The following is a 17549-nucleotide window of genomic DNA, read 5'->3' on the forward strand; positions in this document are numbered from 1 at the left end:
GGGGAGGAAAATTAGGAAAACAAAGGCAGAGCAGAGAACCGTGCGGTGGAAGCTGAGACAGGACGAGTGTTGTGCGGCTTTTCGGGAAGAGGTGATACGGGCTCTCGGTGGACGGGAGGAGCTTCCGGAAGACTGGACCAGTGCAGCCAAGGTGATCAGAGAGGCAGGCAGGAGAGTACTTGGTGTATCTTCTGGCAGGAAAGGAGAGAAGGAGACTTGGTGGTGGAACCCCACAGTTCAGGAAATCATACAAGGGAAAAGCTTAGCTAAGAAGAAGTGGGACACGGAGAGGACCGAGGAGAGGCGAAAGGAATACATTGAGATGCGACACAGGGCAAAGGCCAAACAAGAGGCATATGATGACATGTATGCCAGGTTGGACACTAAAGAAGGAGAAAAGGATCTATATAGGTCGGCAACTATAGAGGAATAAAGTTGATGAGCCGCACAATGAAGTTATGGGAAAGAGTAGTGGAGGCTAGACTCAGGACAGAAGTGAGTATTTGCGAGCAACACTATGGTTTCATGCCGAGAAAGAGTACCACAGATGCATTATCTGCCTTGAGGATGTTGATGGAAAAGTAGAGAGAAGGTCAGAAGGAGCTACATTGTGTCTTTGTAGATCGAGAGAAAGCCTATGACAGAGTACCCAGAGAGGAACTGTGGGACTGCATGCGGAAGTCTGGAGTGGCAGACAAGTATGTTAGACGAATACGGGACATGTACGAGGGCAGCAGAACAGCGGTGAGGTGTGCTGGAGGTGTGACAGAAGAATTGAAGGTGGAGGTGGAACTGCATCAGGGATCAGCCCTGGTTCAATGTTTTGGAGACAAAGTTCGAGAGAGCAGACTTGGATGGTTTGGACACATCCAGAGGAGAAACAGTGAGTACATTGGTAGAAGGATGATGAGGACGGAGCTGCCAGGCAAGAGAGCGAGAGGAAGACCAAAGAGAAGGTTGACGGATGTCGTGAGGGCAGTTGGCGTTGGAGAGGAGGATGCAGGAGGTAGGCCGACATGGAAAAGGAGGACGCGCTGTGGCGACCCCGTACGGGACGAGCCCAAAGGAAAAGAAGATGTATGTTTCGATAAAAGCTTGTTATCGCAATCTGTGCCTTTGCTGATCAGCCATGCAGAAAACCACGATGGATGACCAAAAATAACCAAGTGCCAAGTCCAAAAATAACAATGTTATATTGCAAAGTTGAAAACAAAACATCAGAAAAGAATCATGGAAATCTGTTCGAGTTATCTTCAAAGGTTGCTCAGTAATTCAACCTCCTCACAGACATCAGCCTGGCAATTTCACTGCTATCGATGCATCTCTCTCTCTCGCGCTCTCTCCGTGCTTTGGCAGAGCATCTTAGTCACACAGCACCCAGAAAGGCGAAGAGCAGAGCGGCCAAAACAAGAGGCAAGAGTGCAACATAAGGGCTTCGGCACTGACATCGTTCCAGTCACCTCTCTGCCTTTTCCCGCTGGTTGCCATGGTTATTATGCTCAGAAACCAAAACTGAGGATAAGCGGTAAAGAAAGTGAATGGATGGAAACAAACAGCAATTTGGTGTTTCAAAAGCGAGCATGCAAGAAAGTCAGCAATCAATCACAACATTGAGATGTGTTGTTATTCTTATATTTCATTGGACCAGACTGCGTCTCCGCTCCTTCGAAAGCTGGTTGAACCAACCAATTATCGCTGCGATTAACTGCTTCCAACAAGACAGACAACTCGTGCTCATTATGTCATCTCGTCCTGGTCTCACAGTCCAGAACTAATCAACGGCTAAACCCGGCTGATTCTCAGTATGAATTCCCGGGGTAGCAGTTTGGAGAAGATACAAAATGCGTCGTGCTCTTTCTATAGATTTTGTCAGCATCTGTCAAGACAGACTTTTTGTCAAATGTCTGACTGAGGACGTGTTCCTAATCAAGTGGCTAGTAAGCGTATGCTGCACAACAGCACTATCGTTTTCATTTTGACCCAAAAACTGAACCAGTCGAGTCGCAGCTTTTTGTGCCAAATATGTGACAGTATTTGTGCATGTCAGGTCGCCCGCCCGGCACGGTGGACGACCGGTGGACGACCGGTTAGAGTGTCAGCCTCACAGTTCTGAGGACCCGGGTTCAATCCCCGGCCCCGCCTTCACTCGAAAGCAGAATATCACTGACTTTTTGCGATTAGTATACACAATCGCAAATCCGTGTCTGTGGTGAACACCAAGTCCGGCCGAGTCGCTGATTCTGGTTCCGGTCACGATGATCACTGGGGATATCGTTAGGTGTGTCGTGTGCCGTGTTGGTCATCTCAAGTCATCAGAGCAGTAAGCACACACTTTTTCGCGTCAGGTCTCTCACACTATTAGGATGTTAAAAATCGTGATGTGTCTTTATATATTGCATCCAAGATTAATTTTTTTTTTATCTTTGCAAAGGCATAACGTTGACACCACTGTATGATTTGATCGTATCTAACGTCGATTTGTGTAAGTGTCTCACCACATTGTCTTTGCTGAGGACCTCCAGAATGTTGTTGAGTAACTCCAAACTTTTTCTCCTCTCATCATGAGGTCCGTCCGCCATGGTGGCCAAAGCGCTGCTCAGCTCTCGCAGCATCATTGGCAACAACACATCTCGACACTCTGGGAGACAACACACCCAAACAACACGTTGAATCACTACAATTCCTGAAATTGTTCATTTACTATGATTGGGCAAGTGTGTAAAACTCTCAATGTTTTCAATGACCTAATACTGCGAACACTGGCACTTAGTCCATAGTTCTGGATTTGAAAACAATGTCTGCGGAACAAATTCCCCCCAAAATAGGCTCAGCAGTCATTTGAGGCTTGTTTCCCAAAGACAAAATTGAATTTCTGCCAGATTTTGGCCCGCCCACTTTTCGGTCGAAACCTGCGTGAGCATGCTGACGTCAGCGACGGAAGGCGTGCACATTTCCTTATAGATGTACTCGTATGTGTTCTTGCTTGCGCCACAAATCGATACTTCTGGTCCACCCCCACCCCACTTCGTCTGATATTTCTACCCAATAATAGTAAGCAATTTAAAGTGGTAGGAAAAAACTTGAGAACAAAAATATAAATGCTCTTGAACATTCAAAATGTCTGAGAAGCGTTGTAAAATTATTTCCAGTAAAATAAAACTATTTCCCCGTTCAAGGCGTGCATTGCATTGCTCATGGCTCTGAGACCTTTGAAAAAGAGTTTGGAAAGATGACGTAACACAGGCGCTTGCTTTTGTGTGAAAGGCTTTTGTACGGTCGCGCGGCTGACTGATGGGCATGGCTGGCGCCGGGTGCCGTATTCTACCATTTTAATCGATGACAGCGTAAAAAATGTGCATTTTTTTTAGCATATTAAATAAGCAATTGAACATCATTTTGGGGTGCTGTTGTTGATGTGAGTGTGCAACAGTATATGATAGCAATATAAGGTATAATACCAAGTAGAACAAAGCAGTGTTTGGAAACTCAAACAAGATGTTTGTTTTATTCCTGAGAAGTTGTTATTTTGGAGGTGAGAAGATTACGCCCGACAGCAACGATATACAGTATAAAATATGAGTTAATACTGCTACTTTCTATTGTAGTACGTTCCTTTGTCCATGTTACGCAGCGAGTTTTGCTGCTGACGTCACACCGAGACATGGCGGCGTATCGGAGTGATCCTTTTGCGTGCCACGAGAAAGATCCCGCTTACCACACTTGGAGAATCGCTGGGCTAGATCAGCAAGACGTCTTTTTTTTTTTAAGGTACAATAATGCTTCAAAATGCAAAAACCGATGTCTGTGCGCCACCTGAGGGCACGGAGAGAGGACAAATGGGAAATGATGCCACCGCCTCGAAGAAGGAATAGAATGCAAAATGAAGTTATAGTCGATCAATCAAAAGTATTCTGCATGCGCGTCTGCCGCTGCGGACACACACCCAACACATCAATCGCGACGATGTTGCCGCCTTCCCGATCGCTCGGATGAATCCAAATCTTAAATTTGTCCATTTGCTCCTTTGGCCTCCAACGCACTCCATCATCACAATTAAGCCCAATCAAAAGTGAGGAAGCATCTCATTACAGACCTCGTTGACGCTTCAAAGATGCATCCATTTTTGTTTGGCACAGAATTGTTGAAAAAAATGTGAGCCGCCACAGATTTTCCATGAAGTAAAATTAACAATGTTCAAGTTTCACATGCACTCACTGTCCACGATTTGACACGGAGAAGCATCATTTTTCATGTTTATGAGATGAAAAGGGACCTTTCTGGATTGACAGGAGATTTACTGCGCTTACTTCACACGGAGTTGAGCTCATTTTTCTCGTGACAGTTTGCACCAGCTGCCGAGCCACTCTACTCTCGGCGTATGTAAATGAACACGGTGCAGGTCTGGTTTGGGCACGGTCCAAAGAAATGCTGCCAAATCACTAAGAAACAACATTGGAAGCTTTATGGCAGTTCAATTAGAAAGCAGCTGGAAGCAAATCAGGCCAATTAAAGGATTAACTTGAACATTGAAGACCATTGTTCCTTTAATCCATTTTGGAAGGTCTTATAAATGATCACTTTGATAGAAAATATCTCCCGATACTGCTTCTCGCCTGAGGCAGATCCCACTGGGCAAAGCAAAGCGATATCGTCCTGCCTTGGAGTTTGGTTCAAACAATAACATAAAAACGCCACGACTTTATCAGAGGATAAAACTTCTTATCAGGCCAGTTTTCCATAATTATGGGAATGAAGTTTTGTCGACGGCACCTTTCATGACATGATGAAAAGAAAGGCCATCTTATAAGTAGACCATTGTTGTTTGTCCAATAAGAGAGCGAAGTCAAGTGCAACGGTGGCCGTACGCAATGAACACGTTACAGAAACATGTTCAATTTTAATAGTAGCCGATAAATAGTTGGGAATAAGCATGACAGTATTCCTGTGGCGGCGGCAGTTCAGTCTGCAGGGACTTGGGCATCGGAGTCCCGCCATGGACAATAACTTAAAAATGGGCAATTAGTCGTTGGGCAGATGCTAGTCCGCTTGCTGGCTAATGTGCACGTGCCCTTGAGCAAGGCTTTTCCCCACAAGCGCATCTCAAGCGCTGCCGCACTCTTTGCGCGCTTCTTTCCCTCTGAATCGCTGCTCGCGTGTGCGTGCGCCTATGTGAGCTGCAACACAAACTACGCTGGAGTTGAATTTACCCTTCAGGGACACGAATAATACGTAACAAAATTCATAAATACAAAATAAAGACAAAATGGTGTTTGTATAATTGACCCCCAAAGTTGATTCTTTTTTTTTTTTTTTCAACTAAATGGAGTGTTATTAATCAACGTGCAGTATCTGTAGGATGTGCACAAAATGTAACATTTTGCAACGTATAATGTTACTGTACGCTTTCAATGTACATTGAAAATGCAGCCTTTATGAAAGCAATTTCTGGTTTCATTCGTTGGTTTAAAAAAAATAATAATGATAATCTTCTGGAATGTCCCAAAAACAACAATCTGCCAATTCAACTGAGATAAGAATAAAAAGAAGAATGTGGACAAAGTACTCAGCCGCAGACAACATAACGAATGTTAAATTGGGAGGCAAATTGGTCGCTCCCATTTTGCTTTCATCCAAATCTTTGCACTCTCCAAAATGGAGCCGCCCACACAGACCCTTTCTTCCCCTCCTTGTGGAATCAGCTACAGTAAGTTCATACACGCATTAAAAGCTCATCTGGGCCGACGCTCGTTAGATCCATTATTAACCTTGCCGAGCCTACCCGCTTCCCGCCCCTCTCAAGACTTCCTCCGAGCAACAATGCGATCCAACATTAAGCACAAGAAGAAGAAATGAAGAACACTTGTCTTGAAAATCCTTCTTGAAAACTGGTTAGTATCTACAGGTACATCTCAATCAATTAGAATATGGTAGAAAAGTCCATTGATTTCAGTACTCCTATATTACACAGGTTCATTAAATACTTGTCAGAAGGCAAATAAACATCTTGAAGCCTCTTTTTGGAACAATTGTTCACTATTTGCCAAAGTGCTGAGTTGAGTTTCTTTTTCTTTTCTCGTTAACGCAAAGGGTCACGGGTGAGCTGCGGCCAATCACAGCTGACTTTGGCCGAGAGGAGGGATACACCTTGAACCCGTAACCAGCCAATCACAGAGCACATAAAGACAAATAACCATTCACACTCACGTTCGCACCTATGGACAATTTGGAGCAGGGGTGCCAAACTCAAGGCCTGGGGGCAAGATGCGGCCCGCCACATCATTTTATGTGGCCCGCGAGAGCAAATCATGTGCATCGACTTCATGTTTCTTGCTCAAATCCGTTCCAAAATTGCAAATTGTCTTCACTTTCAAGATTTTTTTCTGCTGTCAAAACAGTTTTGAAAATAAATTGAACAATCGTTGAACATTGTTTCCTTGATTTTGTATTTCAATTTTTTTTTACCTATATATTTCCACGTTCAGCAAAATAAACTCAGGTGATATGTCCCGAATGTGGTAACCAGGTGAGGCCGGGGTTGACTTGAAAAGATTGGCCAGCAATTTTATTGATTTATTTGTTTTTTTGTGTCAGGAGCTACACACAATCAAGAGTAAAAGCATGAATAAAATCTACTCCCAAGTGTTAAAGTGCAGGTGGATCGAAGAGTACATTTTCAGAAGTGCGATGCACTACAAATATTCATGCACATCGGAAGCGTGTGAGGAATATAGTTTTTGGGAAGGCTTTGACGCTGCTGGTTTTGTAGCTACAGTACATCGTAAGTTGTGCGGTACGTGCGATTCTTTTTGTGTGATCTGACTCAAACTAATGACTCTGTCAGTCAGCATACAAAAACTGCTTCTGATGTGGAAAAGAAGAAAGCAAAGCCCAAGCGAAAGAGCGGGAATTGCCAAGGAGTGTAGCGGTTCATCCGATCACGAGTTGACAGCAATTGTTCTTCCGATTACATTGCGGATGTTCCCATCAAAGCTTGAACTCATCTCTCCTTCAAGACGTTTGAATTTCACGTCGGGCCATTGATGGTGGAGTGCTTCACACAGCCGGCGTGGGTTCGATTCCTGTTCAATATGCTCAACGTGGAAATACGGATAGATGAATGGATTTCATAAAGGTTCTCTTCACAATGCAACTTGAGCGGCCTGCCTTGGGCTACTTTTACTTTTCACAGCAGGCCTAAGTGCCTAATTGTGATTCAAGGCCAATCGCTTCTATTGGCCTTGAATCTGTCGCTACATCGACTTTAAAGTTCCGCGTACCTTATAACACTCAGCTTACATTTAGTGAGCAGCTGAAACAAGCGCCTGCCGCATCCCCAAAACAGTCCTCGTAAGTCGACTAACGAAAGTTGAACGTGAATGGTTGTTCGTGTGCCGATTGAACCCCACCCATCTCTCAAATTCAGGACGAGATGTATAGAAAATGGATGGATTCATCAGATGGGAGGAGGCCTTCTCGGGATGATCTGAAATCCTGTTAGCAAACTGAGCAAAATATTGCTGTCCAGAGGACCGGCCATAGAACTAATATGCAGTAGCTCAACTCCCCGTCGCTGATATGTTCTTCTTTAAACAACGAACTGGTAGTCCACTCCATTTTGCTGCATACTTTCAAGACGTGTCGACAATTAATTCAAAACAATCTCACATGATTCCTTGATGATCCATGAATTGACTTGACCGTCTTGATTTCGAAGGTACGACCCCGCAGCACCTTGCCTGTCCCCGTCAAGGACGTGAACGGATGCTGCTTCGCTCTCGTTGGCGTGCACGAGCTGCGCTGTGGCCCTTTCGGTCACCATCCACACTGGCGTGGCACCTTCAAGGTCACATTGTTTAAGCCGCCATTTTGACGTGCTTTTTGCTCTTTCAAGTAGAGCGACACTCTCGCTGACCTTATTGCACTAGAAACCCCGAAAATGCGCCTCTGCAAATAAAACCTCATTATTGGTCCAATGCACTCAGACTGACTGTCTACATCCAAGCTTTAGTGGACATCCGTCACAATACTTTGGATACTTTTTTTCTACTTTCATACACTTTTACTTTTGTTGGTCCTTTTTTATGCCATCTTGTATTTATTGGTACTGTTTCTTACAATCACCGGCACAACGTAATGCACGTTACAACTACACGTAATCATACCGACAGGCTTAGCAAAACACTGTGCATCTTCAGGAGGCTGAGAAAATTTGGAGAAAATAAAAATAAAAAATGTTCTCAGCAATTGTTACTGATGCACAGCGGCGAGCATCTCCATCGCAGTGTGGTACGGGAACTGCAGCAAACAGGGCCCGTCATCAAAAGTGCACAGCACATCTGCGCAGTAGCATTTCCACCGCTACATCATCAACTACATGTATAACAGCCGTGCCACAAAGAGGCCACAGATCGTTATCACGGGCGCGACACATCCAAAACACAGTTCTTCCATCTGGCAGATGCTAAGAGCAGGCAGAGCAACAAGACTCAAAAACAGCTTCTACCCACAGGCAACAAAAGACATGGAGCCGTCTAGAGCTGTGGACCACACTGTGCCATGTTCCTGTAATCCTTTATGATCCTTTCCGAGATTAGAGCTGAAGTTGCAGCCACTGCTTGCGTTCTCATTCCCCATTAATGCTAATCTGCCTGTTGTTACTCTTTTGACTCTTACATTTCTCTCCACACCTGCTGTCTTGTTCCACCATAAACGTTTATGACCTTAAATAAATAAATAAAGTCTCAGACAAAACTCCCCTGCTGTTGCGGACATCCTGCCGACATCATTTGTCAGGATTAACAGACCTAAACCAGAGGCTAGAGGCTGAATGCAAACTGTTAAAGTAGTGCGATGAATTCCCACACATTATGATGCACTCCAAGGCCGACGGGAGCTTCTGCCATCTCGACGCCTTCGGTGCACCAAAGCGTTAAGACGTGGACTCGTGGTGCAGAAGATGGACTGTCGTATTAGAACACCAAATGGTTTGCTGGTGTTGTCACAGGATAAGTACAAAACTGGTTTGCAATGTGTGAATCACGAGATCTGGACATTTGTGGGTTGGGGACTTACTATATATGACTTGTTTTAATTAGAATTCCGACACTGATGCCAGACAGACAAATATTTTTAAACATGTTTGGGGAATTACATAAATCGAATCCACCAGAGTGTGTCTGAAAGTAACTTGTGTATAAGCAAGTTTTTGCCCCGAGTGGCAGATTGATGCATTTACGGCAGCAGTGCACTGCAACAAGGATTGCCGGCATTAGTCTCACGTCATCTGCCAGCAGAATGCCGTCTGGCAGAATGAGCAGCATTTACAGTGGCATTTATTTTAGCTGGGGGCAGCGAGTACGTGCTTCTCAACCATGTCACCGCCTAATCCTCTCAGCCATTAACATCCGTATTTGAGTACGTACGCGCAGAGCGCGTACCCTTGCCAGCCACAACATTGGGTGCAGCTGCACAAACCCCCTCCTCCCATCTAAAAAAATAAATTAAATACAATTTTAAAAAGCTCTGCTTTTAATGAAATAATCATGATTAAATTGAACCAAGACTGTCTAACATCAGGCGGCACGGTGGTCGACCGGTTAGAGCGTCAGCCTCACAGTTCTGAGGACCCGGGTTCAATTCCCGGGCCCCACCTGTGTGGAGTTTGCATGTTCTCCCCGTGCCTGCGTGGCTTTTCTCCGGGCACTCCGGTTTCCTCCCACATCCCAAAAACATGCATTCATTGGAGACTCTAAATGGCCCGTAGGCATGACTGTGACTGTGACTGTGAGTGCGAATGGTTGTTTGTTTGTATGTGCCCTGCGATTGGCTGGCAACCGGTTCAGGGTGTCCCCCGCCTCCTGCCCGATGACAGCTGCGATAGGCTCCGGCATGCCCGCGACCCGAGTGAAGAGAAGCGGCTCAGAAAATGGATGGATGGATGGATGGATGTCTAACATCAAAACCGTACACTATTCCAACCCTTGTTGTCCACCAAGTGCAAACATTTCAGAATGTTTGTAAACAATAGGCCGGCATACTGACGGTTGGCAGAATGCGAGTGACTACAGCTGCCCTGAACTGAAACAATGACAAAAACCTGTTGGGATCGTGCCGCCAGATCGTATAAACCAAAAGGTTTGAACCCAGCGTAAATAGCTCGACACTAAATTTGGCCACTTCGAAAGGGACAGACCAAACCTCCATCATTGGCTTTGTGGAAGATATTTTCTCACAGGAATGTATAAAATATTTCCTTGGGTTTTCTTTGAGTAATTTGGCAAAACATAATGTTAGCCTGCTAACGTCAGCGCTATAGTGAGCTATTCGGGTGCAGCATCAAAAGAGCACATTGCTGCCATTAATCTGAGCAACAGAAAAGTTGAACATCTTAAACCATCACAGCTTTCTTAGTGAGGTCACAGCAAAATAGACAAACAGTTGTAAGTCAAACAGCATCAGTCAGCAAAACAACCATTCAAAGGTACGCTAGGCACACTTACAAATGATAGTAGTATGCTGGTATTTAGGCCGCCGTTGGTTCTCCTTTCCAAGCAGTTTACCTCACTTAACATCAATTCGACTAAAACGTCACACATTCAAACTACGGCGCTAGAGAAGAAGGCTAAAAACATCATTCAAGCCATTGACACTGTTTTCTCAATTGATCAGCCTTGGTCAAAATGACAACTTAAGTGTCAAGTGACTCGTGGTGCACGAGGAGTTTTTGCCGGCTTGGTGAAATAAATGTCCAATTTTGTTTTTTTATCTCAACGAGAAAATCGTTTTGCAGAAAATCAGGACAAAAAGGTGGATAGAGAGTCCTTTCTGACTATTACATCATTCTTCTTGATCCAGAAGGAAGCATGCTAACTAAGAATAACATTTTAGTCAAACACAGTTGTTTTGCTTTTTTGTTAGAAAAGAAGAACCATAATGGTGGAGTCCCATCCACCAAAGCCTTGCGTCACTCTTTAGGAACCAAAAAATCGTCTACTAGCCTACAAAGGGAGGAAAGTAGTCCACGTGTGATAGATTGGTTCTTTTTTTTTCTTTTGTACTCTTCATTGTTTGAGCTCCCCTGAATCAAAATGGAGTGTCATCCATCTTGTGTCATTTTCCATTCATCACAAATTACGTAGGCAGCTAGCTAACAAAGAAATGGACAAAAACTTTGTTTTTTGGGGTTTTTTTTTACTTCTATTGGGAACCTTATTTTCTTTTTGCCGATTATGGCTTCTCTGAGTGGTATTGAAAAAGGTGAGGTCTTGTAATATATAGTCAATGTGCGAGCTAATTTAGGTGGCCTGCTAGCTGACACAACGGAACGATACCTTTTGTGTGTGTGTGTGTTTGAAGACTTTTTTGTCTTTTTATTGCAAGACACAATGGAATCCCTCTTCCCCAAACACATCGTTGCCAACTGTTCTTGTATTTGTACACAATTGTATAAGTGTAGCTAATGTTGTGGCCGGTGAACGTCCTTGCAGTACTCGATTTGATGAGCCTATTAAAAATAAATAAGAGTATTTCCAAAAGCCGCATGCATCTTATTATTGAGTTTATGTCGTGCGCACAGTACCAATTATAAAAGGTGCTGCTCAGATGAAGCCTCATTATTTCCCGCTATCTGTTTGCTTGGAATTAATGACACCGCTGACAAATATGTATTCAGTTGTTGATGAAAATGTCTCCAAGTTCCTCCGAAGACAAAGTCTTTAGTCGTACTAAACCATTTATGCTGCTGCTGATTTATAAATGCCATTCTGCCTTGAACAGTCCCAGAAATGTTGATAATTTAGCTGAAAATGTGTCCAGCGGAACGCAAGATATTATCTTGTATATTAACATGGCAACCAAATACACATGAAATCGTATTTAATATTGCGTTTATTTGCCAAAACATTGCATTCTTACAGTATATTGACTTATTTGCGTTAACCCCACAGACACAATTGTAAAAATAAGATTAGTAGAGTGTAAGAGTGTGTGTGTATATATACATATATGTATATATATATATATATATATATATATATATTATTATTATTTGTTTTAATCAACTTGAGATATTCTTTTCCTTGAGAACCAAATTGCGAACAAGTCCGACAACTTTATGGAGCTTGGAGCTTGGAACCATCAAGCTGGTAACCAGTAAAACCATCAAATCAAATCAAAAGTCTAAAGTACTGCATGGCCAATAACTCATCTGCAGGCAAACGCACTTTATGGACACAATTGATATTCATAATTCGACATCAGTACTATTTTACTGGATGATTTTGAGCATTGAGAGAAGCAAAGCGTGACATGGACTTCATACAACACAAACCGTCATGAAATGACGGAAAGCAACCACTCAACTCGAAAGAGTTTTGTTGCTTTGCACGGCTGAGATTGTGATGGTCGTAGTGTTGCATCCTTGAGCTGCACAAAAGCTCTGGGCTTTAAAATCAGCAATTTGAGCATAAAATAAATCAAGCTGTATAAAAAGCTTACACATATGAATCTGATTTCATTACGTCACGGGCTTTATTGTAAACCACATACAACACATTTTGCGTGCTTATTTGGTGATTTACTTTGACAACCAAAGTTCTCTGATGTGGAAAAGCACACAGAGCGCCGTCAAAAACGGGAGCCTAATGTCACTCATGAAGATTGGTGGGGGACACGAGAGGGCTCACTCAGCGCTGATTAAATCCAGACGGTAATGAGCTAACGGCACATCGCACATCGATATTCATCAAGCCCTCACAACGAGAAATATGGAGACGAGGGTGTGAACAATGTCAACAAGTGATGCAATTTCGATGATGAGATCGCTTCTGCTGTGAAGAAGGGATTTCTGCTTTCTATAGAAGAGCAATGCATTAGTTCTAAAACATTCTAAAAGTTATTTTTGTCGCAATGTCGTGAGACCAATAGCAGCAGATTACAATGCATAGTGATCCACTGCACGCAAGCTTGGTTTGCTGTAGCAACCTGGATTAGACGCTCAGAATTGGTCCTGCGCGCCCCCCCTCCCGATTCTCATCTGTTTCTCCCCGTTTTTAAGCCCCAGCGCTCAAACAACAAGATGATCCAAAATGAAAAACAGCTGCAAATATGCATCTTGCAGATGTATTTACAAAGCGGACATAATGTCTGTGCCTGTGCACCTGTTAGTGCGAGTGCAGACTGAGTTGTCGAGTGCGTGACGAGACCACCGCTGAGTCAGAGCGATACAATTCTACAGCCCGTGGAAAACACACCCCAGTGACACATTCACGTCTAGTTTGAGGGAACATATTTTGAATGAAGCGCAAAATATTGCATTTATGGATACTCACAAGGCACCGCTCTGTAAATGACAATGACTGTACATTTCCGTTTCTGTCGAACCCTGTTTGAGCCTCATGTTTGCTACACGCACACCCAATAACTCTCAGACTGCGACAGCCAAAACCAAACAGGATTCTTCGTAAATTCCGAATTTTTGTTCCAGCAGCGATTTGATCTCGGGAAGTGCGAGTGCTCATCGTGCCGTGACTGTTCAGTGTACATGCAGCAAAGGTGATTGGGTGCAGTTCCCACCCAGCAAAGACAGAAAACATCTCTATAAAGCCAACGTTCATAGCGTGCTTATCCTTTGATTGCGCAGGTGAACTCAATGTTGTTGCTGACGAGTTTTATTTGTCATACAATAATTGACCGGTGATAGAGTGTCATTCCAAAGACACTCGATCATGGCGCCTGTCAGTGAGTTTGACACTTTTCCCTGGCCAGGCAGCTTGGCGAGCAGGTGGGGCTATGAAATATGTACCTGCAGTCCAGTAATAGGACACCGGGGGCCATCAATGACTCGGAATATATAATTTAGCTCTGCTGCATATTTCAGCCTCCTGGGTGATTGCAATCCTTGCACACAAGCCGTCTGATTAGCATCCGAATGCTAAAATCCATCTCAATTACACCGAGTCGGGCCTTATGCGGCAATGCTTGAACGGATTCATGAACAAATAAATAAAGAGGTCGTCACGGAAGCGCAGGATGGGAAGAAGACAGCAGATGAGCGTTGCTGACGGACCGCATACGAATTTGGGTAGCCACTAAATTCTTTTAATCAATTGCTTCGTAATTTGTTGGTCAACACTGTGACTCCAAATGTAACTCGGGCCAATACATTGCAGAGAGACTAAAGCCGCGATAAAGCCCACGATGGACGAAAATCCGCAAAGTAGCGGCCGTAGAGTATTTTTATTTCATTATTGATTTACATTTTAAAGTTTAATAGCTACGTAATACCAATACAAAATACGCATATGAGGTGAAGGTATTATTTCTGTCCACTTGAGGTCGCCATCCTTGTGTGTCAGCGTTAAGCCGGTGGTTCTCAACGGTTGTCACCCTGCGACCCGCATTTCCAATTTTTGCCAAGTCACGGCCCACCTTCACAGAAGTTAAAAAAGGTGAAGAAAGAAAGCGAGAGCGAAGAAGTTACATTTCTTGTCGCTATCCATGTGGGAACTTGGTACGGTTCTGTAAAAAAAAAAAATAATAATAATCAAAATTGGGATACGTGTAATTCTTTTTTGCTAGCTGTCCGCAACCCACTTTTGGGTCCCGACCCACCAGTTGAGAATCGCTCCATTCAGCTAGCGGACTTTCGTAAGTTACGTGCTTCGGTTAAAGACGTGACTTGTGAAATGCTTTTTGTTTTATGCTTAAACTTCAACTGGGTGAGGCAATAAACATCTGGAAGAAGCAATTGGACTGAATTGTTCTGCTGCTTGTTGTAACGTTAGCTGCGACCAATTAGCTGGAACTTTTGCTTGCAACGCAACAACAAAAATAACTGGCAGAGCGACAGCTCGTATCTTGAAAAACTGCCGTCGTTCGCAGCACTATGCTATTTATAAAAAAAAAAAAAACGTATGAAAAGGCGGTACGCCCACATTTGCTAAATAAATACCGCGGCAACGTTTTTGTTATTTCCGAGCATATCTTCGGTTCTGGCCGCCATCCGAGCGCGCTGACGTCCATTTATCAGCGTGAAATGGCCTCTCCTGCCTCCACAAGCAGCTGTGGCCTCCTGTCGCTCGCCTAGCATCCGGCTTTGTCATCGCCTCACTTATCCCTGCGCCTTCCGCCGCGTTTGCCAATCATCACGTCAGCGCTGCTTTTGCCTCTCAACTTATTCTAGCGTTCCTATTTTTAAACCGCTTGCATCAGCTCTCCTTGGTCACCCCGGCCGGACTCACTCGGTCTTCACCTCTGTCCAACTCCGTCATCTGAGGGGTTTATCTTCAACGAAGATAAACGAGACAACGAGCGGATTTAAAATCTTTTTTTTCCAAGTTCATTTCTATTCACGTATCGCACCAATCCCAGTGTGGCGAAATAGATGGATGCGGGATGAGGCCACGTCCTCCCCCGCTCACACGCTTTCATTATCCTGCTCTTTACCTTTCATCCGCACCTCTCGGCGCCCTCGCGCTCTCCTCTGCAGGCGGCAGAGCGCGAGGGAGCAGACAGCCGGCCCGAGAGGACAGCCCGTCGGCTCGACCCGGGGGAATCCATCAACCGAGTGGGGATCGATACAAAGGGGCCGAGCGGCGGGGTGAACCGCGGCGGCCTAGTGCGCACGCGTAGCCATTCGCAGCTGCGCGGAAATGCACACGCACGCCTTTGTCACGCGTCACTCGGAAGTACAGAAACGCCGGGATCGGTGCGCCTCGTATGGCCGGACTGACTCTTTGGTTTGAACCCGATCCAGCCTTGCGCAATCTACTCGAAATTCCTACCGTCCTCTTCCTCCGCCGGGGCCTCACTAAGCAGCACATTAGCGCTCACAATGCAGACAAACCGACACTTATCAGCCCGCTGGGTCCAAATTAGGCGGCTGCGACGGGGCTGGACGAGGCCGGGGCGGCTGAACTCTGCTCGATCACCGGCGGCTTTGGCACTTTTTAAAAGGGCCTCGTGCCGTCATGTCAGCTCCGCTGAATTATCGGAATGCGGTGTGAAAAGTCTCACGTAAATACGTCAAAGTGCTCTTGTTTACCTTCGACGTTAATACCTTCTCTCCTTTATTAATATGCAGCGCGGCGCAACTACTGAGACATGAATGATGTCCTCATCTTTCCGACATTCTCCGTCTGCGTGTAGAACGTGTCGACTCTACGGACAAAGTCAAACTATAGCGCGATGACTATCAGCATTTCATATAGCTATGCACTTGACTTCTTTTACCAAGCATTAACAACATTACCTCTGCCAAGTGCACTAATTAGTTAACTCCGATGAATGTATGTTGACTAGTGTAGTGCACTGACTAAAATGTGTTGAACTGTATTTGTTTGAATTGCTGTTGTGAAAACTAGTTCAAAGTTTGTTTGGTTCTTTGTGTGGATGGATACCGGGGTGTCCTGCGTTCCGAGGGGTCTGTGAACATTTCAGGGTTTTGTTTTTTTAATGATTGATTGAAGGGGCGGTGCGTCCAATGGGATTGGAAGAAGGAGGTGGGTCGTGGAGGAAGAGCGGGAGATGCGGCGGGAGGAGAGAGTTGTTTTTTTGGGGGGGGGGGGGGGGTCGGGACCTGGTTTTTGAACGCGAACGGATTGACTGTTTCAACGCGAACGGATTGACTCTTCAAACGCCACCGGGCTGCCGCTTCGACGCTACGGGATCCAGTCGCTGTGCCTACTGAAGCGTTTTGAGGGCGCGTTCCTACGGAAATGGGTTTGGGTTTCTTTTCCCCAGTGAACTGAGGGTTCAACGGTTTTGTGAGTACTGCCAGTGAGGGCTACACTAGGCTTAATGACGGCATGTGAAACTGTCGCACGTTTTTCTTTTTTCAAAATTCAACAAAACTATGTCAAATCACCTGCCATAACCTAAGACGTAGCCTGCTAACTAATAAAGAACATAAAGATTACGCCCTCATATTTTTGGTAATTATTTGTATTTGTACAGTTAACAGTTGGGCGTCGATGGCAAGCACAAGTGCAAAAAATCTCGAGTCTTTCTCTTCAAATTAATTTTGCTGTTGTTACTCAAAAAACAAGCACGCCTCATGAACAATAAATACTTTGTTTTCTTTTTCATAGAACTCATTGCTGTATATTATATATTCAATATTGGAGGACCTTGACGGTACCGAATGTTTCAAAGAAAGACCGTAGTCTGGCTTTATTGTACCTGAACTACTACGTGTGGCTACTTTCATGGTTTCAACTCTGGACGGTGAGGTGAACAAGAGTGTATATAGAAAAACAAAACAATGAATAATGCAATACAGTGCTTGTCCTAACCTGCCCTAACAACAAGAGGAGACCATAGAGTATTGTTGCGGTTTTCTCTGTGACTTATTAATTGACGGTAACTTACTTACTTTTTGATTCAGGGACCGACCGCTTGCAAGGGACTGAAGATGGAAATTATTTGTACATTTACATTTGTACAATGTTTTGTCAATATACCCTGTCCCGTTTTTTCCAATTAAAAAAAGAAAGTACAAATGCAGACACTTTCCGTTTTTGCGAGCTGTTGGCGTTGGACAATTTTGAATT

At 44.4% G+C, this 17549-nt stretch overlaps 1 protein-coding gene across 1 annotated transcript in view; it reads right to left on the reverse strand.

The window, feature by feature from the left end:
* Positions 1-17549, reverse strand: part of LOC133407349 (dedicator of cytokinesis protein 2-like) — an 87578-nt gene that overhangs the window by 46219 nt on the left and 23810 nt on the right. The window contains exon 25 of the mRNA XM_061685137.1: positions 2496-2638. Within this exon, the coding sequence (XP_061541121.1) occupies positions 2496-2638 (143 nt within the window). The remainder of the gene's footprint in view (positions 1-2495; positions 2639-17549) is intronic.

The sequence above is a fragment of the Phycodurus eques genome, chromosome 9, assembly GCF_024500275.1.
Source record: "Phycodurus eques isolate BA_2022a chromosome 9, UOR_Pequ_1.1, whole genome shotgun sequence".
NCBI lineage: Eukaryota > Metazoa > Chordata > Actinopteri > Syngnathiformes > Syngnathidae > Phycodurus > Phycodurus eques.